General features: G+C 38.7%; 1 protein-coding gene across 1 annotated transcript; it reads right to left on the bottom strand.

Moving 5' to 3' along the window:
- Window positions 1-873: 873 nt before the first annotated feature.
- On the bottom strand, window positions 874-26449 carry kcnj3a (potassium inwardly rectifying channel subfamily J member 3a). Its single transcript, XM_078261764.1, has 3 exons — window positions 24909-26449; window positions 23485-23701; window positions 874-2727 (listed from the first exon to the last, which is right to left on the bottom strand). Exons 1-3 carry the CDS (start codon window positions 25584-25586, stop codon window positions 2132-2134), a joined length of 1491 nt encoding a protein of 496 aa, XP_078117890.1. The 5' UTR covers window positions 25587-26449; the 3' UTR covers window positions 874-2131.

The following is a 26449-nucleotide window of genomic DNA, read 5'->3' as shown; positions in this document are numbered from 1 at the left end:
AATAAAAAACAAAGAATAAACTATTATCCATTTCACAGGAGGTTATGTATTGTTGTTACATTTTTTTTGTTACGTTTTTGTGCAGATTAAAACTAAATGATTAAACAACAAACAAACATATTAATTAGTGAGCTATAGAGGTTCTGGTAGATGTTTTTCACCTTTGGACAGTCTTTATTAACCTGAGGCACCAGATGGTTTGTTACACAGAACCATCTGAGAAGCCGTCATTGGAGGGCAGGCACTTTCAAAAAATACTTGGCAGGTGATTGGATAAACCGTCTGTCTATCACGTCCGCCATTGTTGTTTTGAACTAACAGTCATGGCCGTCACACACACCTAAACCACACCTGTATCTGCCAGTAGCTCCTCACAGGTTGCTGATTGGTTTGGTTCGCTGCTGTTTGGGCACAAATGCATTACTTGAAGCCTTACGGATTTACGTGTGATATGTGACCCCGCGATTCTCGCGTGATCTTGCGATAATCCACCTGCCATGCAAGTCTTTATGCTAGGTTGAGCTAACCAGCTTCTAGCTGTGGCTACATATTTTTTGATCTAACTCTGGGCAAGAAAGCAAATAAGTATATTTTCCAAATGTCAAACTATTCATTCAAGCTGAACAGTCAAAATTGTTGCACAGTGATTTGAATATGCTTAGCTTTGGGCAAAGATCAGACGTATTAAACGGTGGTACAGTAGATGCACCCGCACAGGCCCATGCCAGCTCTTTTCAGTGAGGTAAGCGTGTTGTTGGTCTTCCATCATTTTGACCACCCCCTGTAATAAGTAATATTAATAAAAACATTTTATTGATTTGAATGGATAAAGCATGCATTACATCTATTTAAAGTAGCAAGATGCTAAACAGTTATGTTAGATCTTTATTCCTGAAGAGATTGGGTATCATACAATGTCTTTGATGCATTTAGAGAAAACCAGATTTCATGGCATGGATTCAGTAAACAGAATGAATATGGGGCTGTGGTAGACCCTGGCTATGTAAAGATTATAGTCATTATAATATTATTGCTTTCATCACGGAGGAGGGAGTTTATAGGCCCTTAAGACAAAGGTTATGATTTCCCTATGGGCCCACCTCTAACTCTAACCAGTAACACCTAAGTTGAAATTCTAATGGAGTGTCTCATATGAGCACACAGGCCTAGTGTAGATTAAGTTGATTTTGTTATATAATGCAACAAAGTGATTGCACAGTACCGGACTACTGTCCTAAGCAGTTAATTTATGACAAAATACCCATAAATGCTTTCTAATATCACGGGGTGTTAAATAAGGATTGCTTTGTGCTTATCAAGCAAAAGTATTGACTCTTTCAACTTAAGTGTTACTTTAATAAGCAAGTGAAAATTGTGTAGCATTGTGCCCAGTTTAGACAGGTAAAATGATGCCAATAATGCATTTTCAAATTTAAAATGCATCATCTAGCAACATATTCTGTATTTGATCAACTAATAAAGTCATAAAATCGCACATGGTAAAATAGTCTATATATGAAATACCAAAATCCAGCTGTGAACAAACATGAAAATGGAAACAAGGTAATATAGTTAAGGCTAAACATCTTTGTCTATTACCTTTGTATAGCTAAGTCAATAAGAGGAGCATGCAATCAACATAAACATTGCCACAATTTTACATTAAACAACAAAAGCAATCAACTCAAAACAAATGTATGTGCCTTTCGTCACCACAAATTAGAACCATGTAATGTAGGTTTTCCACGTCGTAAATTATATGGCTTTGTGCAATTTTTCACTGTCAGTAAATCCACTAATGAAATTGTTTTTGTAAAATAATATATCAATAAATGTCATGCCAGAAATTATTGAGATTCTGTTCTACATGCGCTGTTTCTTACATGCCAGATTGTGCTAATTGTACATCATCCTAAAAAAAATATCAGAGGTCTTTCGTCACAGCATGTACACTTACATCCAGGTACAAATGTGCTCAATTCCATCACCCTACTTTATATAAGGTATTTGTGCACATATTCTACATTTCTTTTAATATAAGAATATTGTCCATTAATAAATTAGGGATAGTACAAGGACTTTAGGTAGGGAAATAAAGGTGGATGGCATAAGTTAAAATATGTTGCCGGCTCTATGTAAAGCGATCTGAATTCATCTTTCTGAGTTTGGGCGGCAGGTGTCCGTCCATCCTGCCCCCTCCCCCCCCAGCCAGTCGCTGCAGCTTGGGAGGTAAGTCCGCCACTGACTTACTCATGGGCTCTGTGCTCATCTTGGAGGCCTTACCGGTCAGCTTATCATCAGAGACACCGGGAACAGAGCTGATTCGCTGCAGCTTCATGGGCAGGTCTCCAAAGCTGTAAGTCATCTCTGAGGTGGTGGAGCTCATCCTTAGTAGCTTCTTGGGCAGGCCTTCCCGCCCTGTGATCTTCTGGAGCTTGGTGGGCAGCTTGGTGGTGCTGTCATTGTCCTCCAGGATCTCCAGGCAGTCCAGAGAGCTGTTTTTCTCCCCGCTGTTGCACAGGGATGGAGCCATGAGGGGCGAGGAGAGGAGCAGAGCCTCTTCTGCTTCCTTCACGCTGTATGGAGGGGTGGGCACCTCGAATGTGGCGTGGAACTGAGAGTAGTCCACCTTAAAGAAGCCTTCTTCTAAGGAGATGACCGGGAAGAAGCGGTGTCCCCACAGAACCTCGTCCTCGGTGTAAGACGTCCTTGCTTGGCAGGTCATCCCTGTCAAAAACATAAAGAAAAGGCCATTGAGTAGAGGAATTGTCAGACTTATTCATTAACTCATTAATTTATAAATTAACAAATTTATTTATATGCCATCACTTTAAAAATGATGGCATATTATGTCTCATTCTTTCCACAGCCCAACACAGTAGAGACTAACATTTTAAGATGAAATGTTTCATGACTCAATTCAACAACTGCGCCCTGATTTAATTATATGCTTGGCACCGTTCCGTAAGAATCAACAACATGGTATTCTCACATCACAAAGCAAACAGTATTGCAAACAAAAGTGCCACAATGATTAAGTACATAATGTATTACAGAGCCAGCTGCCTAAATAAAAAACCTTAATTGATTTTTTCAGTTTCCAAATATGATGTTTATGAGCAATTTCCAGCCTAACTTGAAAGACAATTAAAAGTGCAGCTGAGTTATTTGCTGTGTGCGCATTATAAGAATGGCTAGTTATTTAATCATAAAGGACTCAATTCATTCTGAAATTACTGTTCATAAGGAACTGCCAATGGATCAATATAATTGTTAGTATGTATTTTTTTCTGTTTTGTTTACCTGAGGTTCCACATTAATGCATACAAAACAAACCCAAGACAGACAACAACAGCAACAACAAAAACAGCTTCTAGTAAAAACCCAGGTCTTCTCCACCGTCACCTTTTATGCTACTTAACAGTTCAGTCCACACCTTAAGCTTGGCTAGAAGCTCCGAAAGATAGAGGATTAAGATAATCAAATTGCTGGAATCCCACAGGAGTAACAGCTTCAGGCAAAGGCTTCAGGAGCTCTAGCTCACACTAAAATGTCTTTGGAGCTTTCTGACACAAGAAAGGGAAGGCAATTTAATCCAAAACACAAAATGTTACGTGAAGTATCTGTTACATAAAATTGTTCAGCTGGCAAAAAGCCCAAATGAGTCTGACAATTTAGCGTGAAATTCTGTCATTTCAAGACTGCAAATTAAAATGAAATATCCTATTTCACATGTTTGTGTTATTATCCGTAAACTATGTTCTGCAAATTCGGCACAAGATAGCAGAATATGATACGCTTAGAGTAAATGTTCCCTCACATGGGACTTTGAATTAAATCCCTTAAAAACTCCCCTCACGTCCTCAGAAACAAATTAATGCAATTAGCAAAATCATGAGCTTTGAATTAATGATCAACAACGGGGGTTTTTTCATGCAAAGTTTTTGGATGCTTATTAGTTATTACTCATCACCACTATTCAGCTGCTATCATAGCTGCATGTGCAATATGTCATACTACACTGCTCACAGCAAAGCCCCGTCCATCTTGGCATAGTTAATATTCTGCTGGAAAAAACAACTTTCATTTCTTACTGAAAGCAAGCATAGAACATCTATAATTAGGTATACATCTGAAACAAAACACTAAATTGGTTATATCAGTCCAAAAAGCCCTTATTTTCGCATAGAGGAATGGCTGGGGGGCACTCATGTTAAGACTTGTTGAAATCCATTAAGAAATCAGCGACTGCAGTAGATTATTATCACGTTTTAATTACCAGATTAATATTGTTCTAGCAGCGACAGTTGGGTCCAAACTAAGACGAAGCGCTTGTTCACAGTGAGACACCGCTGCTGATTGCGAGGATGTCATCATCGAAACTGGAGGCATCTGTGATTCCGCCTGATTCCCAAGGTCATAAAATAATTCACTGATAACAGCTCTGTACACAATCGCAGATGTGCATGAGACTGAACATCAAGTGTGTTTGGGGTATTCAATTCAAGTATTACTTCTGCACTAATGCTTCAGAGTCCGGGGGCCTTTAAGCAAATGGAAGTGTGCTGTAGTGAATAAAGCAGGCAAAGCTGAAGAGAACTTTAGAACTTTATTCACACTGAAAAGAGTTCAGTGTGAATTGAAATCTTTCTGCATTGAGAGCCTTTTAAACTGCCTCCAGCAAAAACATAGTCACCATTTGATCATCAACGACAAAACTGTGGTGTAAAACGCTCTCCGTTTTGGTTTTATAACAGCTACTTAATCACCCCAAGAAGTCAGACGTACTTGCTTTATTGAATAGTGCAGTCGATGCTGCGATGTTAACTGGACATCCATACAGTAAATACAGGAAAAGAACATCGATAAGCAACTTTGCTGGTGTATGTTAGGGAAAAAGGGTGGAACAAGTGTAATGCAATTGTGCCTGAGGCAAAAGGTTGCTACAGTAATACGTAAGACCTAAATAGCTTCATCTTACATCTATTAATAATGCTCTATTGTTCCTGCAGATGGTGTAGGAGTTACTGTAAGACCTCAGTCTCTGGAAACACATGAACCCTGCTGGCCTGAGGCTGAATCCCTCTTCAACCTGTTTCCCCTCCTCTAGAGCCACTCAACCCCTCACACACAGAAAAGAAGAAATCTCACTGATGTGGATGGTCTAATTAACTATACCCTTCTTCAAAAACTAACAAAGGCACTAGACTTAATCATGGCCCTTAATATGCATTTAATTGTCATACATTATACAAGGACTGATGCCTGAGCTGTTGCATAATTATAGACACGGTTGCATGACATATGTACGATTGTGTTGATAAAGATCAGCTGTTCTGCAACACCCACATACATATGGCACACAGTTTAACAGACACAGCAACAGTGATGAACTGTGTGCCTCGACTTTCACTCATGCCAAAACACAGTTTTAATCTTTAAAAATGTACACATTATGTGGAGAAACATGTTAGACAGAGACCTCAAGATCAAACAGTTAAATATAGCATGAGTATAAGACAATGACACCTGATTTGTTCATTGTCTCCAGTTACTGAATATAATTCCTTAAAATAGGAATCCAGTCAAATGAGAATACCCATATCAGTGTGGATTTCGTATTACTGATAAAGGCTTATGTAACTTGAAAATACACGCCTGCCTGGGACTCAGTGTTTCTATGGAAACAAAAATGTAGGAATGTGTGCATGCGACCGCCGTAAACCTCTTCACTGCTGAGTTTGGTCAAAAGTAACAGTGACAATACAAAACAAAAGTCTCTCTCTTAGATCATGACATCTAACTGCTCAAAATGGATTTTCCATACAGGGTCAAATCATCCATATGACTCCAGAGTCAGACCAAAATGGTTTTACTGTCTCTGAAACGTGACCTTTTATAACACAAGAGGTAAATCATATACTTTGGTGAATCCTCATCAGTGAAGACCACATTCGGTATCATATGAGCATTGTATCATAAACACACACACACACACACACACACACACACACACACACACACACACAGCAGGAGAAAAACAACAATACAATTCTATCTTTGCTGCTGTTTGCTACTGGGAACATGCAACTGTACAGTAGGACCCACCAGTGAGAAAGAAACACCTCAGATGTGTGATGTGCAGTGTTGTCACAGCCAGTTAGAGGTGTTAGTAACATATGTCAAAAAAGTGAAAATCAAACAAGCACACACACATTATATTGCAGGTTATTTTCTGTACACATTTTTTTTATATTCTGTACACCTGGCTATATATTTTTAAGATCTGTGGTGACATGTTTCCCCAAATGGTACCAGGAGCGCTGCAGTAACAATGCCTGCATCTTTAACCAATCAACTACCAGAACACTCCAAACCTGGCTATGTCCAGTTGGTAATAGAAAATTAATACAGCAGTATAATGTCAACTTTTAATGAACCATGAAAAAAAAGATGATCTCCTTAAAAAATTTGAAAATCAGAAATTAGAAAATTATTTTCAACCCATTTGGGAACATTTCATCCTTCAGTTTATCTAAAAACTTTAAAATCACAAAGATAAATATAACATGCAATCCTTTTTAAAATTGGCTAATCAATGATTTTTTAACCATAATTCTAAACAATTCGGGTTTTCAGCTTTCAGATTTCAGCTTTCTTTTTTATTATATGATACTAAGTTAAATATTTTTGGGCTCTTGATGTTTTGTGATGGGATTTTAAAAACAACTTTTGACATTTTATAAACCAAAACAAATCTAATTGGTTTAGAGGTAATTGATGAATCATCTTTTGTTTCTGCACTAACCAGAATCAACAGAAAAATCAATCAAAAGCAAATCAACACAAGCACATTCATTCTTCAACAACAATAAAACATAGAGTTAAACTACACTAGCTCTATTCGAGGAAAGAGAAGGGCAGAAGGCACCAGGAGGGAAAAATGCCATTGAAATCACTGAAGAGACAATTCCTCATTCAACCCATTAGGAGAGAAATGTGTAAGTCTGTAGATCCATTACACTTCTATTTTCAGTAAATGGTTATCTGTTCCCCTCTGTGACTCAGTATAAGCCAATACCAATACATTTCAAATACTCAATAGAGTGGCCCTTCTCAATAAAGAGATGCACAATAAGAGATTATGTACCACCTTGTTACAGAATCTTTGTCGCAGTAAACAGTAGTGTTCTAGTCATTATACCAATATTACATGTTTAATGGTTAAATAAACACACTGTTGCGTGTTATACATCGAATTTCAGTATCTTACAGTTCCCAGCAATTGTACAACGAAAAAAACCTTGTGCAGATAATGATTCTGCAAATGACTAAATTGCTACACTGTCTCTTATGCTAACAGACTTATTGACATGTGAGGGTACTTGAAGGCTCAGTTTAAATTATTATCTGCTATCAGTCTCTGTGTTTAATCAATCAACCAAAGTGGAAGAAGTGTCTAAAAAACAATAATGATAATACTTACTTGCAGGTGAAAATCCTGCAATCAAAAATTCCTTAAAACTGCACTAATCAATAATTTTACATGAAAAATGTATTATGTTTATTGTAAAAGAGGACATTTGTTGTGACCAGCACTTTCCTCTTCCAAAACCATGGATATGGTGCAACTCGGCCAGCCATGCCAAAACACGTATTTATGAACTTCAATATCCACTGGAAAATAATCTCAAAATAAAATAGCTCAACGTGGTGTCAACATAAAACACAGCACTTTCAAGCTGGGGAACGGATTTCACTTCGCAGCAGAAACTAAATGAAAATAAATCAGCAGAGGCAGGGATATATAGACCAGAAAGAGGGAAATCCCACGCATGTTGTGACAGACCCACAGAAAATGTCTGTCTATGTAGTTCCCTTACACTCTTACACACTTTAGCATTTTCAGCTCATTGTTTTGGTTTAACGGCCTGCTACTTCACTGTTTTGATTCACCCTCATCTCTATCATCAGCGTCAATTCCAGCAGCAGCAGGAACGAAAAAGCTTTGATAAACCAACTGCACACTCCTTGCCCAGACTAAAACAGCAGGCAGACACAGTTAGCAACTAGCTAAAGACCATAGTGGAGCATTTAGCAGCTAAAGAGAAAGATATTTCTCTTCAACAGTTGCTGGACTCTGGAGACCTTAAGACAAGAGCTAAAAGGAGAGTGAATAGTGGACTTACATTCCCTAGGTTGCAAAAAACACGACTTTGAATGAATGTTAATGTTTCTCTGTGTCTGCTGGAGATACAATTAGCAAAGTAAAATGTACTTAAATATCAAACTTAATACTATTTATTGATAAATTAATAAAACATTTTTTTTTTCAATTGCTTAAATGTGTAAGAAACGTGAATGGTGTAATGGTCCAGCTGTCACAGCAGTTCTAACTGTTTCATTTTACTGTTGAGATTAAACTTTCCATTTTAACATATTGTTGCTGTCAGGTAAAAACCTTGTCTCGTCAATATTGGGGATTGTCATGCTTTCAGATGGATTAGGATTTCTCATTTGACCCAAACATCGATTATTTTTCCCATTCATTTGTAACTACGTAATGAAATCTAAAAGGGGAAGTAAGAATTACAATCAAATCATGAACAACAGCGGCCGTGGCGTACCAAAACAAGAGCCGGGTGAGCAGGCGGCGGGACAAGGTTCAGCAGCCACTTCGGACATCATGGCAGAGGCTAGAAGCCGAAGACTACATCGAGCTGCCGTTGCACAACTCAGACTGGCTTTTAGTCGTTGGCGAGAGCTTCGCGAAATAAAAGTCTGCAAGACAGATGGAGAGCTGGCCATCTTGCTGTTGGACTGGTAAGTAATATTAGCTAACTTGCTACGTCTTGTCTTGTTGCACTTGCTTGATGTTTGGCTTTGTTAGCCAAGATGTCGACTTGCTAGTTTTTGATCATAAGTAATGTAATCATAACAAATGAACTTGTACAGCTGTCCGTATTTACGACGGTGGTGTATAAATGATTTACCCTCTGAAACTGTGGCGCCCAATCGCAATAATATGAAATGTTCCGCAGTGTTGCTTTAAAGTACAAAGGATAAGTAACGTGACATCTCCGCCATCTCCTTTTTTCATTAAACTATGCCTTCAGTATAAAGGTTGTGAAATGTATGATCTTTTCTGACTGGCCAATGCAAATCTTAATCCTACACAAGTGTGAAATCCCTTCAGAAGTCCCTTATCGCTAAAGTTCACCAGGCAGTTTACTGCTTTTATACAGTATGCAATATCTATGTGACAGCATGTGCAGCATTAGAATAATCCTCTGCTGAATCCACAAATTCAAGACAGATGTAGCACATCTCATTAAAGGTACATTTCAGAGGGGAAATGAAATAGAAAATCTGAGAAGAAACATTTTCTGCATCGATGTGTGCAGGTGTGTCACATGCTGAAAATACTCCGCTATCTCAGCAACAATTACATTGTTAAATGAAATCTCCAGGGATAACCCACATATGGAAATCAAATGTATTTTTTTAATAAATTAAATACTTTGGGAATGACTTTACAGCACTGAGATGCAATGTCGGTCTGGAGATTACAGGTGCTCTATCTGCAATGTACAGTATTATACAATATTTCACAGACTCCCAGCTGATTCTATCATGGACTGAGAAAAAAGGCAGGAAAATGTCAAGAATAAACTTTGAGATTTAGATGCTTAAAAGCCATCTCAGCTTGAGATGATAACACAGAACTGGCTGCTTCTCTGGTCTAACAAAGTGAAGCCGACGCACAGCCAGCGGAGTGACAGCGAAAATAAAATGGGTTCTTTGGGGGCTGAAATAGAAAAGCAAACAAACAAAAGAAAAACAGCCTAAGTGGCATTCACAGACTCGTCTAAAAGAAGCTCATCTAAGTTGTAGAAGGATCATATCCATTTGGTGGCTGGCTCAGTCAAATTCTGAGCTGCAGATCTGCCCTCGACACAGAGGACAGAGTAAAGTCAAGGGCCAGACATGAGAGCAGAGATCTATTTATTGCAGCTCTGTCAAACATCTATTCAGAACCTCAATCTAGATTGTTGGCAAGCAAGTGACACTCAAAATGTATGGTGAAAATGAAGGTTTATTTAAATGACTTCTCTAGATGAACTCTCACAGTGAGAGTCACTGAAAAAAGGAACCTCTTATTTACTGACAAAATCACAAATAACCTCCCCCCCCTCTCTCTTTCTGTCTGGCTCTCTCTTTCATAAGTCACTCTCACACACACACAGACACACGCACGCACACACGCACACACACACGCACACACACACACACACACACACACACACACACACACACACACACACACACACACACACACACACACACACACAAACTCACTCACCAGTGCAGTGCTGTCAGCAAAGTCCCCTGACAGTCTATCAAGCCTGTGGAAACAGCTCAAGTGTTATGTATGAGAAAAATGCTAGCAAAAACAAGCATGAGAATCTGGACGCTGCACACACAGTGCACTGCTACACAACACTGTCCAAGATTCATCGTGCTCTTATTTACAGGCACTCGCTGCGGCCAAGGCTGTCCACAAAATGCCTTTGCTGCATCGCTGGATTGTGAGGAGCAGCAATTAATACAGGACAATTATCCTGTTCTTCATTTTGCAAAACAGGAAGCAGAATTCCCCTTGTCTATTTTTAGGATCTGCGTTATAACATAATAATAATAATAATAATAATAATAATAATAATAATAATAATAATAATAATAATAATAAAGCTGCTGCGCTGAATGCGGTACTGGAATACTGAAGAGGAGGAGAATATAAGGGTGCTGGGTGGTGTGTTTCAGCTTATTAAAGAGAGGAAACTTCAATTCACAGGTCTGAATAATATGGTTCTTAGTAGTTTAGCTTTTCACAACTGACTTCTGATCTTTATGACGAAACATTACAAAGTACAGAACAAATTGTACCTATAATAGAGTTTTTTTGAATCTAATTTTGATACAGATACTGCTATTGTGGCCACAAGTCCTGTCTGATCATCTGTTTCTATGGTGACCACCGTCAAGTGGTAAAGTGTAGAGAAATCCACAATCATTCAGTGACCTGTTTTTCACAGTTTGACTTGGAAATGAATTCCCTTCCCTCCATTAAATACTGTTTTTGTGTGTGATCCATTTGTAAAGGTGGCTTCCAGTTGTTTGCAGCTCTGATGTTTATTCCACGCATACAGCGTCGGCTGAGCAATGAGAACAAGGAGGAAGCTGATGAAGAGAAAAGGCAGGGGAAGTGCACTGCTGTGGGGGAGGGGAGAGCCTGGATGCTGAGGCAACTGCTTGAGTGTGGAGGCTGTTGGAAAGGGAAGGAAGCGAAGGGAATAGGAGCAGGGGCTGCCAACCATCTTCACACAAGGTGGGGTGTCAGGCAGGCTAGAGGAACATATGGCTGTAGGCCATTAACACAGCCAGGATAGCACATATTACCATGTGAAGGCAATCTCAATACTGCCATAAAGAGAACCAGTTGAGCAAAACAGCAATTGATGGTTTTTCTTCGGGCCAAACGACCACTATTGGTCATACAGGAAAAATCCCACTGGGGAGGTTATCCAAATCAAATGGAACTATGAATGATTTTCTCCTCTTTATATTGAGTGCAGAAATTATCCGAAAACAGAGTGAATGAGTGAGAGCTGTAATCTCATATTACTACTTAAGTCATGAAAAGGAGTTGAAGCTAAAAAGAAATGACACAAAAGAGGGATTTTAATGCCTTAAGAGATCTCAGACTTAGGAGGTGCTAAAGAGGAGTAACTCACTGGTAAGAAAGCATATCTATTGTTGCCTTAAGTTTGTCACTTGAGCTCGAGAGCAGAATATTCCAGTAAACATGTCTGAGTGACAAAAGCAGAAAGAGAGGAGTCCCAGAGGAAGGTCTTGCTAGAAGACAAGCCTTCAGAACAACATGTTCATGTGGCTCTGTGTTTAGGCCGCCGATTGATTCACCTGCACTTCAGGGACAGTCGCAGCCCAACCAATCAATGCCAGTGACCAACACTGCAAGTGCATTGCAACCTTCCTCATAACCTCTTAGAAAAGTGGAGACAAGTGGAGCCACAAAATTATCTCAATTATGGACATGTAACACTTTGCCCCGAGTGTCCATCCTCCATCTAGACAGGGGTTAATACAGAGGTCTACAGTTTGTGTTGTTAATTACCAAAAAAGTGTCCTTCTCACAATAGCACGTCTTCTAAGACAAAGGCAACAGAGACCTAGTCAATTATTTCTAACTCTTCGCTGTGTGACGAGAAGACTGATTGTTGGTAAATGCATTTCTGGTAATTTCGTCACAACAGTTCATCCCAGGTCTGCCATCACACCTCCTCTGCCAGTGATTTATTGCCATCCAACAGGGACTTGACAAATCCCTAAAGACACAATTACCGTGCTCCCCCTTGGGAAGCCAGCACAGTTCATCTAAAAAGGATAATGAATCCAGGGTGTCATAGCCGGTTCGCTGCAATGCGCATTATGTGGAGTTCATCCCCAGTGCATAAGAGGTAAATCTCACAGATGCGTTCCCAGAAAACCCATGTTTTTTTTTTTTTATCTGTGTTGTTCAATACAGTATGCAGGCTAAACCGAGCTGCCCTTGTGCAGAGCATAATGAGTGGTTCAACAGATGCCATCATACAGGGGGTGGACAAAATATCACGAACACCTTTATTATGTAATGTTTGTTGTAAGTTTAGTTGACTTTACTATAAATTTGCGTGGAAACCCATTGCCTTAAACTGTCTAAAGTTAACAGGTCAAATTGTATTAACACAGAGCGGTAAGTTGATGCAGTAGACAAATCAAGTTTACATTAGTATACATTACTAAAAATCATCGGTAACGTTGTCTAAAATAAGCATGTTAAAGCTTTAGTCCGTAACCTTTTTATATTAATGGACGTCTGTTACATTCTAGCCATTGCCAAATGAGTTGATACAAAGCTAATTAAGACTGTCAGCTATACACAGCTCTCTCTGTATTTCTCAGTATGGCTATGTTCAGAAACTGGTGTCGTCCAGCGACTTTCGCACGCAGAAAATCAAGTGAAGATAATTACCTCTTCTAAAGAGTCCATCATGGTTTTTTTAATCCTCCGTGTCCTCCTTGGCTACTAACAACTGCGTGGAGGAGGGGTGGGGGTGGTGCGTGATCATGGAAGGCTTGTATCATGTGGCTGCGACAGTTTTGTTGTCATTACTTATGATTCCTCATGAGGGAGGCAGAACCTACGCACTATAGCTTTAAACATGCAAATTAAACATAACAAACATAAAATATTAGGCTACTTATTACTACTAAAGATATACATTGTTTAAAAGAATATTTTTGTTCCTATATAACAGTATAACTTAAGGAATAATGTAAATGATACATTAGTTGCAAAAATCAAATTCAGAACATTTTTTTTCTTCTCACGAGCCTTTGCATCGCTTCAGCGCAGAACAGTTCAAATGACCCCGCCCCTCCCATTCAGAAACTTAACATCCTTAGTTATCTCTGCTTAATATGATCTGTGCATTGCATACTTAAGCTGATTGTTACAAACAACTAATGTGATTTAGTAATGAAAATGTTTTTTAACAAAACATGAAAGAATAAGTAGTGACCACTAAAAAGTTGAATAACAACTAAATCTGGGTTTAGAGTGTAGACTGTGAGGCGTGTCTTTATAGTGATTTTGAGGGTGTCATTTTTCTTGTTGTTGTAATGAACTGAATTATATTTTAAATATAACCCCAATGTATATGCAGTACAGTCAACTACAATCCAGTACAGCAACAACATAATGAAGACTCAGAAGTTGGTTGAACCAACACCTCTGCTCTCCGTGGGTTACCATTCTAAAAATTGTGATCGGTTTAAAGAAATGTAAACAACTCAGAGTGTTTCTCTCTCCTATCCCAGAATGTATGTGTGTTGTAGTCAGACCTTCCTCCACAGCAATGTGGAGATAGGTCTAGCAATGCGAGACTACTTCCTTGCTAATGTATGTACTGTTTAGAGAAGAGTCCCGCACACTGACCATTACGCAAGCAATAATTTATTTAGAAAAATACGTTGTACAAACGTTGTATTTACGTGTATCTACTTTTGATCATATCCTACGCACCTGCCCGACATAAGAGGTGTGCAAAAAAGCTTTCTTACGTAATGTATGTATTGTAAAACGTATTACATTAGCAAGCCTCTGATATCATTTCAAATGTCCTCATGCTGCTTTTACTTTTACTGAAAGAAATACAATCTTGGCATGTGTAAAAACCCAGTGGTGGATGCTTTACTTAAGTAGAAGTACCACAATGTGAAAAATACTCTATTACAGGTAAAGGCCCTGCACTTTGACATCCTGTACTTTACCAGAAGTGTATTAGTATATTTTTGTATTCAGGTCCGGACTTGATGTGTCACTAGTGTACACCTCTCATGACACTGCGAACATTACCCATATTTTTTTTCATGCTTAAAAATTCAAGGCAGGTAGTTGAAAAATGTCATGTTGATAAAGTCAAATGAACTAAAGGCATGAAATACATTTTAACAAGAGAGCTGTAATGTATCCAGCACTTGGCTTATCGCTGCACAGGTGGAGCTCAGCGGGGACAGCCACTTCTCTCTGGAGTTATCACCTGGAGTACATTAGATTTAATTGGAAACTCCCGCTCTCACCTGATTTTCAGCGCCAACTTCCCCACTGAACCCGCTTTAACCCTTTGACCCGCAGGGAGCGCGACACCAGGCAGAGAGGACTCGCTCTTGGTGTAATGACTCAGAATTAATTATTGTCAGTTTCTCTAGAGGACAACATAGTCTTGGCTCATAGTCTTGGTTCACTTTGGCCGGTGTTTACCTAAGCTCTAGGGCTCATGATGTCAGGCGACCCCAGACCTCCGGGACTACGGCCTCCCACTCATATGACTGAAACTATTAGGCGCAACAGAAAGCTCTCCATTTTCATTTCAATTACTGTTGCCGATGATAAAACACAGATCGGGGCCATGACATTGGTTGCTCTGTTAATCAGTGGCAATAGATGTTTCCAATTAATTATGCTGGCTGGCTTTACTACAGAGTCTGCATCAAAGCAATTATTACTCTTAATTTCAATTATACACTTTATGTGTGTATTATGAACAATAACTTAATTGAAGCTATGATGATTATTATATAACTAAATGTTAGGTCAGGTAATTCGTTTTTTATTTACCTTAACTGAGTGGCAAGAGTGTCTTTAATGCCTTTTTTATTAAGAATTAATATATTTGATTATAAATCCATCTAGATCCATCAAGTAAAATTAAAATTGTCTGCTTCTTTTCCTATAACTTTAAAACCCCATGGACATGGACTTCATTTAATTTTTAATATTGAGCATACAGGTAGGCAATTCATTATTCACAGCTGTTTGCTCCAGTCTCATACTGCATTTATGCACACGTGAATAGTAATTACCAGTTGATCCAGTCTATATGCATCTAACCCCCTGCCACCAACACTCATTTTAAAATGAGCAGATAGCTGGGATATTCTGTTTTTTTTTATTCTATACCAGTGAATCATAGGAAAGCCTTGTAGCAGTATGAAATACTAAAACAATCAAAATCAACGCAAGACTTTATTAAAGAGAAAAGCGTGTTTGTGATTTTATTGCCATCATTTGCCTCATAACCAAATCAGGAGACGAAATGTGACACTGTGTTCCCTGCACATCAGACATTCAGTGCAGAATCCTTTACAAACATAGGGGGGTTATTAGTTTGTTCGGTAGCAGACTGTTTGAGTGCAGTACAAATGTGCCGTGTCATCAAAAGAGTGAAATAAAGCCTAACTGAAAATTGTCTGAGCAAGGAAACACAAACATTTAAATGAATACCAAGACAGCAGTGTATCATGAAGTAAACTTCCTGAAAAAAACCTTGTCAACTCTGCTTAAAAAACATGTCTAAATATGACTTATTTGCAGCATTTTATGCATTTCAAGTGCAAGTGTAATGATCCCACTACACATATTTGCATGAAAGTCACATCACTCTGAAAATAAGGGGTTTAATGAGGTTTATGCTGATGATACAGTTTATGCTCATGAATTATTGCGTTTCGTAGCTGATGAGTGAATTTAAAAACACTTTGCAGAGCTTGTGAAGATCTGCCCCCATGTTAGACCCCAAACACTATACAACATTTCAGGGATAGACTAATGTGCTGACAGACTTCTTTCTATTCGGTGATGAAAATGAGTTCCCCATGAAATAAATCATCAGCTTGTTTATTTTTGTTAGTTATTAGTTTTCTAATCTGAAAACTGCCTGTTCTTAAATGACATACATACACATTATACCTTCCACATAAAGGAGCTGCAGCATTCAGGAGAGTTGTGTAACTGCATCACGTTCTAAATCAACACTGGAAATCATGTAATGAATTTAGTTGCAATACACTGATTAGTTCCATGGTTGGAGGAACCTAAACGTCTGTTACTGGCAGCTACAGTTTATTTTGGGTTCTCAAGAATCAGCTCCACTAATGAACAGATTGCTTCTGGCTTGGTATTTAAGCCTTTGCAGTGTTGAACAGCATTAGTGGTATTAATGGGACACTTATCTTAACTTGTGATGTATTTTAAGACTGCATGTAGTAGTTCTGAATCAGCTGATGAGTCAAAGTCAGTTCATCATCAAGCTCTGTAGTGGTACAGTGAAAATGACCCTGCGATGCTATTATTATGTAATTATATCACTATTTGTTTGTGATTTATTTTTCACACGTTCATGATAAATTTTATTTATTTAGAAGAGGCCTTTTTTTTTTTACAGTAGACGTTTTGGATTCAGCTACAGCTAGCCTTCAGTAATGCTATTACTGTGCAAGCCACAGACATCATTTATCCCGTTTCCATGTAGGTACATAGTCACTGATATGGTCATAACCACTACAGTGCTCAATTACCTATTTTTGAGGGGGAAATAAACTACAATTTTGATCTATCCTCTGGACTCCAACGCCAGATCAATGTCACACACAATAGATGAGCTACAAATACACACGGAACTGCTGTGTGATGATTATCATCGAAGCCTGGCTGAATACACTCATCCCAGACGGCAGCTAGCAGCTGGCAGCTAGCAGGATGAGCTAGCGGCAAGATGTCTGAGTTGAAAACGCATCTTGTTGTCACGTAAGAGCCCTGTTCATGTTGCACAGACATTATAACTGCATTTTGTGTCTGTTAAGAGGCACAAAGGCACTCTTTAGAATATGCCCCCAAAACTGCCGTTTTAGGGGCATTAGCTGTAGCAACTCCAGTTTGCTAGGAACGATTCTGTTCTGTTTTTTTTATATCGACAGTACTCATATATTTATAGCGCTCAAGATTAACATAAAAATTGCCCAGAGTTCTCCTTTAAATACATTTCTATCCAGCTGTTTTTATACACATTTTAAATTTGTGCGTAGCCTCTTGGCTGAGGGGGGAAAGCTGGAATATTAATAAAGACAAAATGCGACAAAGTGTGATGGAAAAAGATTTTGCAGAAATAAATCATGATGTACATGACACACGTGACTTGGAGCATTGGACTGAGGAGACAAATTAATACATGGAACATCATAAATGCCATATTTTCATCACGTTTTTTCACATTGTTAACCGTCATTTGAGGTTGACTGGAGCTTGTTTAAGTACGTTGTCTTGTTGCAAGCTCTTCTTCTGCAATGGTTTGATTTCACCAGACTGGAGAATTAGCGCCACTAGCTGTTTCTCTTTCTCTCAACGCACCAACTGCTAACATTCGCACAGCAGTGATGGATGGAAACACATTCATTTGCATTTTCTTTCGCAGATATAATATAATCGAACTAAGCAATCGGTAATGTCATTAGTAACACCTGTGGTTTCCTACAGTGACAAGTCAAAATGTCTGCTGTGAAAAAAGCCAACTACTTTCCGATAGGTGAGTTACACAGTTAATTAAAGGCCCTGTGAAATCACACAGGTGTTTTCAATCACTCTGATTAGCCCAGAAGACACGGGCACGTTCAATCTCAAAACGGTGCGCACGTTTTGCTACGGTTATCAACGAAATGTTTCCTTGAAACTGTAAAACGGTGTGCAACGGGCTTTGAGGTAAGTTTTCTCTCGTTTGGTGGGTGTGTCTGAGGTGTTATCCAATCAGCAGCCACGCGTATAAACCATAACCATTAAAAAGGCAGTGCGCTTGCATACACAACACGGTGTTTCCGATTAAATAAACTTTTTGCTACGTTTTGTGGGGGCTGAATGTGCCCTCTAAGCTAGGCCACGTTCAGCCCAAGGGTGAGTTGAACACCCTGTTGTGTGCGCAAGTGCTCTGCCTTTTTATTACCACGAGTTTACATACACTCCTCTGCTGATTGGCTATCACCTGTGACACAGCCAATAAACGAGAGACACACATACCAAACGAGAGAAAACATATCACACCGTTCCGAGGAAACATGACGTTCAACACGGAAACCGTAGCAAAACGGTTCCCATCATGTCACCAAACTTTATGGACCAATAAGAATGTTGTCCCGTCCTACAGGTGCTACAAAACAAACAGGGAGCTGTCAATCAAGCCCTGTTCATACACGCTTGTCCACAAAGTCCTGAGAATAGGTCTAATTAGGCAACATAAGTGAAAACACCTGTGTGCGTGTCTAATGTAATAGCTTTTAAAGGGTGACCAAGTGCTTTGAGTTCTTTAACATAACCATTAAAAAAAATTAATAATGCTTTAGTTGTTTAAACATTGTATTGCAGCAGGGTTATTGTGGAGTGTCAATGACCATTTTGCAGACACATTCAGAAGGAAGATTTTCCATCCGTCCAAATCTTCATTATGCTGATAAAAAACGTAGTTTAGGCAGCATTATATTTCTTGCTGCTGCAAATAAATTGTATATAAATGTAATTTCTTGTGCACAGATATATGCATATCACATAATAATTACAAATAAACAATATTGAGGTAAAACAACAGAAACTGTGATTAGTTTTTCCTGCAGACTCCACCACATCCCAACTGAGCATAACTACACTGCGGATTCTGTGAGAATTAATAAACAAACTGTTCATCTGTAAAATCTAGTAGGTAATTATTATCACAAAATCAGGTCACAAAATTTGAATTTCTTGTACACAATATATTTACTATTAATTGGTATTAGCACTAAACACAAACACAAAGCAATATCAGCTGAGCTGCAGTCATTACTTGTTATTTATTCTTGCAGTGTTAAAATCCCATCATGCCTGCAATGCACAAATAATGTAGGAGTAACTCAGCTTTATGTTATTGTACTGAGATTCACATCAACAAAGTAACAGAGCAGTTGACGCGGGTCAGTGTAACACTTATCAGTTCAATTTTCTAAGCATAAACGGACATTTGGAAAAACAGAAAAACTGGTTCAAATATCCAAATTTTAATTTTTTTTCCCGCCTTGACAAATTAAAAAATTGGATCTTGAAACTTTTTTTTCAGAGGATCAGAAATTTAGAAAATTACAAAATTGCATCTGGGCTCCAATTATTCAATACTGCAATGGTATTCTCTCCCTCGTTCCGCCTAATTTCTGATCCTCTGAATAAATAACAGAAAATTGGAAAAACCATCCAAAGATCCAATTTTTTTATTTGTCAAGGTGGAAAAAAATGACAAATTGGATATTTTAACCCATTTTTCTGTTTTTCCAAATGTCCGTTTGTGCTTAGAAAATTGAACTGATAAGCGTTACACTGACCGACGCGCTCACACACAGAGCCTGACATGCATGTTTGCTCTGTAGCCAATGACACTGTAGTAAGTCAATAAAGATACTTGTTGGGGAACAGTGCGGTTTGTGTTGCTTGTTTTGATTGTTGTTGTGTCAGACGTTATCCCTGTTAGTGCTGTTAGCTCAACCAAAACGTGTTACTACCAGAGATGGGAAGTAACGAAGTAAAAATACTTTGTTACTGTACTCAAGTAGATTTTTCAGATATTTTTACTTTACTATTTATTTTTGTGCCGACTTTTAAGTTGTACTCCTTACATTTTACAAAATTGGCTCGTTACTTTAGTTTCAAATAATTTCAGTGGAGTTACCATTATTATTTTTCGCGTCATCAATACCGAATTCAATCTAATTGGATGGGAATATACATTGTTATAATGTGCTGCAAATTGTGCCAACCAAAACACCACAAACTGCTGGCTTCCAAGAATCCACCATCAAATTTGAAAAAACACATAGAGCTAAATGCATCTTTTTGTTGTTATCAAAAGCTATCTGTTGTTTGTTTCAGTAACTTTATTAAGTTTACGTTAATAGTCAGTTACATTTGTTCTCCTGCTAGCAATGGCAGTGCCTTGGTTCGCTAGCATTTAGTTAAGTAACCCAAGTAACGTTAAGGTTAGAGAGCATTCAGTTTATTTGAAAATAATCTAATACTAGCTGATACAATATCTGCATGTATAGCTTCATATTAAAAACAAATTCAGTAACTTGATTTAGTGTAACAGTGCTGTAGTAACGTTAACGTTACTCAAGGCCGTTCTTGTTTTTGAGACCACTTAAGTTAACGTTAACGTTACTTGGTCTTCTTTTGGGCTAATGTTAACGTGAATGTCTCCAACATCTCAGACATAAGTTAGAGGATTCATATTTGAATCTTACAGAATCACAATTGAATTCATATCTTACTACTCAGTCAGAATCGTATTAACCTGGAGTCCCAGTCTCTGTCACAATAATCATATATGTGATATTTTAGACCTATTGGCAGACATCCATTTAAAATGTAGGCAATGGCATATAACGAGCCTTTTTTCCATGTCCACTGACGTTTCTCAGCTTGCACTCTAGTAACATGTGTGTGGTCCAGGTAGCTTTGTATAAAAAATGGTTGTCATTCGCAAGGCTACTTTTACTTTTATACTTTAAGTAAATTCCCAAGCCTGTACTTTGTTACTTTTACTTGAGTAAAGAAGTTAAATCAGTACTTCTAGTATTTTTAACACAAGTATCTGTACTTCTACTTGAGTATGGGAAGTGAGTACTTTTACCATCTCTGGTTATTACAGGCTTCATGTTTGTGCTTTTCTTTCTTACAGCTATCCAGTTTTGCAGGGCAAGCAGTCAGACGGCATGTACAGTACATTAATTGCAACATGATGTAAAGCCAATTCATCCTCAGCAGCACAACATCTTCCCGCAGCCGCGTTAGAAAGCCAAACTCAATACCACAAAGCCACAACTGGCATTACTCCAGAAGAAAATCTGCTGCTACCAGACATCCTACATGTCTCATTTAGAAGGTGCATCATACTGAGGTGGTGATCAAAAACACCTTGGGCTCCTATTCAAAAGGAATAGCTCATGCCTTTTTATACAATGTAGAGGTTGTCAAAGGTTACAGCGAAATGGAACAATTCTTAGCTCCTACGTGCTCTGTACACGCTTCTTGTTCTTCTTTTCTTGTGCGTAAAGAGAACTTCAGTCAGTCCAAAATATGTTTGTGTGATCTTCAGTAACAAAAAGTTACTATGTCAGAAAGGGTACACTGTTGTGTCTCTTACTATCTAGTAAGGACAAAGAGTCAGTGATTGTGCAGCTTTAATCTGCAGTGGAGAGTATTTTCACTTCCAGACAATGTTTTTATTCACACATAACAAAAAACAACAACAACATTGATTTGTGGAGTTGGGCAGCTTCTTCACTAGTAAACACCAAGCCTCATAAATATTTCATTTTATTCTTTCCCTGCTGAAACACCTGTTCTGGCAAGCACTCTGTGGCACTGTAACACCTCTGTGTGCTTTTCATATTTCAGAAGAGATCCTCCTTAATATCAGGCGATGCTGTCAACAAAGCAATTTCATTAATGTTCAGCATTGCATGTTTGCCTGTCTTATTACTGAAATTGTGTTATGATTCCTATACCATAGGAATAAAAAAAGAACTAAGTTTAGGTGCAGTGCTGCAATCCTGAATACTCAAGGAGAGGTTGCCATGGAAACAGAGTTATATTGGCCAAAAATGAAAGCGTCTGAGGATTTAGACTTTCACTGTATATACATTTTTAACCATAGATTATTTCTACGTCAGCCTTTTCCATAGATTTTACATAACCACAACTTCTCCTCCATGCAGACTTTTCTATGACGTGAGAAAAAAAACGTGAGAATAACAATCCCAAAACATGAAGCCAAACCAGAATAATTAAAACTAAAATTGTGACTACTATAAATGATACGATGACACATGAGTCTCTAACAGTCACTGTAAATGCCTGCTAATATATCAATGATAATTCAGTCACATCGCCACACTGAATATTTTCATACCTTAAAGCAACCTGTACACAGCAACAACGTTACAATTACTTTCATAAAAAAAAAACGCTACGTGTTTACTGGTTATTTATTGAATGAATAAATAGTTAACTGGGAAAAAGACAAAAAAAAAACAAAGGAACATCAAGTGTTCCAACAGTAGGCATGCGGGACATATCAAACACATTACCCACTGTACTGATACTCTATATTGTAATACATTAACATCTATGTGCACCATGCTTGAGACTATGTCAAGTCTCATCAAAATGACATAAATGCTGCACGTCATAAACTAAAGAAACTGTATGTTAGATAAATCTCAGCTGCAGAGGAACTTTAATAAAACTGCACTAAATGCTCAAGATGAGGAACTGAATATCTTTGCTAATTACTGTCTGTGCCTCCCTGTCACATCTCCATATGCTGTTTTCTCTGAACCAACCTATTAAAACTGCTCCTCTGTTCACTCCATAACACTATTTCAGCTGTGTCAAATAAACAGTTGAATTAAAAATGACCAAAGTGTAACATTTTACCCGTGGCATTACTCAACTTGTGGACATGGAATTCCCTAATTCCAAAGGGACCTTAAAAAGCATATTATTATCCCCTGTGAGAATAGCAGCCATGAGGTAAATGCTGTGCGGGCACAAAGGCGGAGAAATGAAATCTGTTTCAGATGAGACATGGACCCTGCTGGAAAGGCTCATGTAGCTTCAAACTTGGCTCTACTTCCCCAAAACCCACAAGGTGTTATGATGCATAGATTAAAACTGCTTCACTTAATTTAAGCTTGCAATACAAAATTGATCACCTATGATGTGACCACTGCTATTACTAGCTTCTCTGTTTGCCACAGAAACAAAAATCATTCAAATGCAATAAAGGGGTCAATAGTGAGTGCACTTGGATGTCAGCTATTAACACCTCTGATTGAGCTCAATATTATTCAGGAGATTTGTTGCAGAAATAGATATTGCAGCACCTCAAAAACACTGTAAAGACAATACAACATTGAATGTACATTTAGCCTGCAGCCACAACATGCAGCAAAATGAGCTCTTATTTTTAACAGCAGGTCTATATAAAATGCATGCTTGTGGTCACTCACCTGTAGTCTCTACTATTCCTTCTAGTATCACCACAATTTCAAACTGCTCTGTTTGCATGGACCTCTGGGAGAGGTCGTAGAAAGGGCTTTTGGTGTCAATCACATGGCAGATCGTGAGTGGTGAGACGAGGAAGAGCTGGTCTGCCCCGGTACTGAAACCCACGTCCAGCTCCAACTGATCCAGCGGAAGAAACTCGCCCTCGGGCGTCTGGCGAGACTAAGGAAGCATACAGGAAGAGACAGAGATATTTGGTGGGGGAAGGAAGGGGTAAGACAGACTTATCTATAGCACGTCAAGATCCTTTGGGGACTTTTCACATTTTATATGCAATCAGAGCAACTAACCAGCCTATCAGAAAGATTGCTATAATTTTCTTAAATCTAAATGTCTAAAGAGACCTCTATGCTGCAAGAATATCCATCTCAGCATGTGATTTAAAGTACCACTGGAACTTAAAATGTGTCTCTTTTTTTTAAACAACTGAATCAAATCAACTGGTTTAAATTACTTGATACTGCTGGATTCATCTGCGTTCACTATTTACCTGCTGTGTCAGCACATGGAATCTAGAAATAATGCTTATCTCTCTTTATGAAAAAAAAAAACTGTTTAAATAATTTGCTAAAATGGATATGGTTGCAGTGTGTCTTTGGTAATACATACTGAGTTTATACTTACCTTACACTTTATACATTGAATCTCCTACTGCAGATGAAAATTAGCCTGCATGGCTATATCTGGCACATTTACATGTTGGACTCTGTGCTCATGTTGATTAATGTGCGATGTTCCTTTTAAATAAAGAAATCAAAAAATCTATAATATCACCGTATTCCTATTATATTCAATGCATTCTTGTGAACGGTTGATAAATTGGTGGATATTTGCATATTAGAGCCTTTAAAAGTGTTTATAGGTTTAGTATAGACTTTTGGGAAGCCAGGACGTGGACAGCATGAACATCCATAGATGATGTTCTCCTGATAAGGAACAGCATCGCATTAACACCAAGCTGTAACACACTACCACTTTAAAACAGTTTCAAAATTAGCATATGAACATATTCTTCTGAATGAACATGAAGGCCTCTTGTCAAACGTTGATGGATCATTTTCCCCATCAGTTGTGCAAAATATGTAATTTGATAAATAGATAAAATGCCTTCTTTGCTATGGCTTGGTCAATGATTGCTCTTATGGTGACTTTTGGTCTTTTTGTATCTATTTGCATCATTATAGTCTTTGAAGCTTTGTGTATTAAATGCATCATGGCGTCATGTTAGGAGTAGGCTTAAATGCCAGTGTGTAGGCCTTTCAGCATCAGTTTCCTAAAAAAGAAAAGAAAACATGGACTGGGCCATGATAAACAATGGGAATAGAACTAAAACATTGGACGCCTCCTGACTAAAAGTAGCATCACTTACTTTCAGCAATTTGCAGCGGATCTGTGCAGAGACCATATGGCTGTTACGCAGGTTGCCGACCCTAAACATGAGAGTTAGTTTTCCATCTCGCATAGAAATTACCGCATGTTCACTGAACATCAAAGTCTCGGCCCGTTTTTTGGGCTGAGACATCTTGATAAACATGCAGCCGATCAAAAAGGCATCGACGATCGATCCGAGGATCGACTGGAAAAGAAAGAGAATGATCCCCTCGGGGCATTTGTCTGTGATGTATCTGTAACCATATCCTATAGTGGCCTCGGTCTCTATAAAGAAGAGAAAGGCTGAGGGAAAGTTATAGACATTGGCCACACATGGAGTGTACTTGTCATTGTGGGCTCTGTTGAGGTCTCCTCTGATGTATGCGATGCACCACCACATAGAGGCCATGAAGAGCCAAGCGACTGTGTAGGTGAGGATGAAAATAAATAGATTCCAGCGCCATTTCAAATCTACTAGTGTTGTAAATAAGTCTGAGAGGTATCTGCTGGTTTCACCACCCAGGTTCCCATGCTGGACATTACATCGCCCGTTCTTGTCCACGAACCGCTGCCTCTTCCTCTTTTTCTCTGGGGGAGGCTGATTGAATCCAGACCCGCTAGATGAGGTGGTCACTACCTGATAATCGTCCCCAAATTTCTTTCGAAGTGCAGACATACTATGATGACAGCAGTGAAAGAAATAACAAAGGATTCAATGATTATATAAAAAAAAAAAAAGTCTGGGTTGTAGTTGCTGCAGTCGTTAATGCCCGTGCGCAATGTCTCGTCTTTGGAAATAAGGCAATAAAAGTCCGCTGTCTTCGCCCCAGTTAGTCTTGCATCGTCCTCTTTCGCCACACGCTAGTTTGTACACTCTATAGCCATGAAATATCAATAATGTCCGAGTAGTTTACAAAACCCGAAGAGAGAAGCCATATGAAAAAGAATAAGCGACGCACAGGATAAGGTATCCAAACGCGCCAGTCGCAGTCCAGGTTTTACAGCTTTATCAGTTGCGTCGTGGATTACTCATCGCCCGTGAAGGCTGGGGCTATATCGACCTGTTCAAAACTGTACTCACAGAGTAAGTTTTCATGCGAAAGTTCAAAATCCTTCAACGGCCCATAAAACACCAATATCTCTTCGTAATTAGTCGCTGGAAACTGTTTCCAGGATGAAACGTCTCTGTGCGCACTTGCGTCTGCGTCTGTGTTGGAGATTATTCGGTTTCCAGCCCTTCCTTTGTAATATGTATACATAGGAGATGAATTGCATCCAAGCATATGACTGTGGAAAATGACGAGATGGAGGAAGAAAATCACTGTCCCACTGTCGTCATTTTTGGCTGCGCGCATCGACGCTGATTTCCAGGCTCTTTTCGGGCACCTTTTCCCCTGTTTTAGAGAAATGTCGACTGGATTTTCATAGTTCAGCAGTAGAAATCCACCAGATGCTCTTTTGGCTGCTTAGATCCTTCTTTCCCGTCGATTTCCCTGCGCGGCTCCTGCGCACTTCCACGTTTCCAGTGATGCACTCACT

The sequence above is a fragment of the Sander vitreus genome, chromosome 11 (assembly GCF_031162955.1).
Source record: "Sander vitreus isolate 19-12246 chromosome 11, sanVit1, whole genome shotgun sequence".
In the NCBI taxonomy this organism is placed as follows: Eukaryota; Metazoa; Chordata; class Actinopteri; order Perciformes; family Percidae; genus Sander; species Sander vitreus.
Note: the sequence above shows the minus strand (reverse complement) of the source record. Positions and strands in the feature narration are given on the sequence as shown.

Bases quoted from the DNA above. Each gene is read 5' to 3' on its own strand.
- kcnj3a (XM_078261764.1), bottom strand. From the start codon at position 25,586: ATGTCTGCACTTCGAAAGAAATTTGGGGACGATTATCAGGTAGTGACC. The intron at 23,702-24,908 runs GTAAGTGATGCT...ATGCTTCCTTAG, and splicing joins TCCGCTGCAAATTGCTGAAA to TCTCGCCAGACGCCCGAGGG. The intron at 2,728-23,484 runs GTGAGTGACCAC...TGTTTTTGACAG, and splicing joins AGGAATAGTAGAGACTACAG to GGATGACCTGCCAAGCAAGG.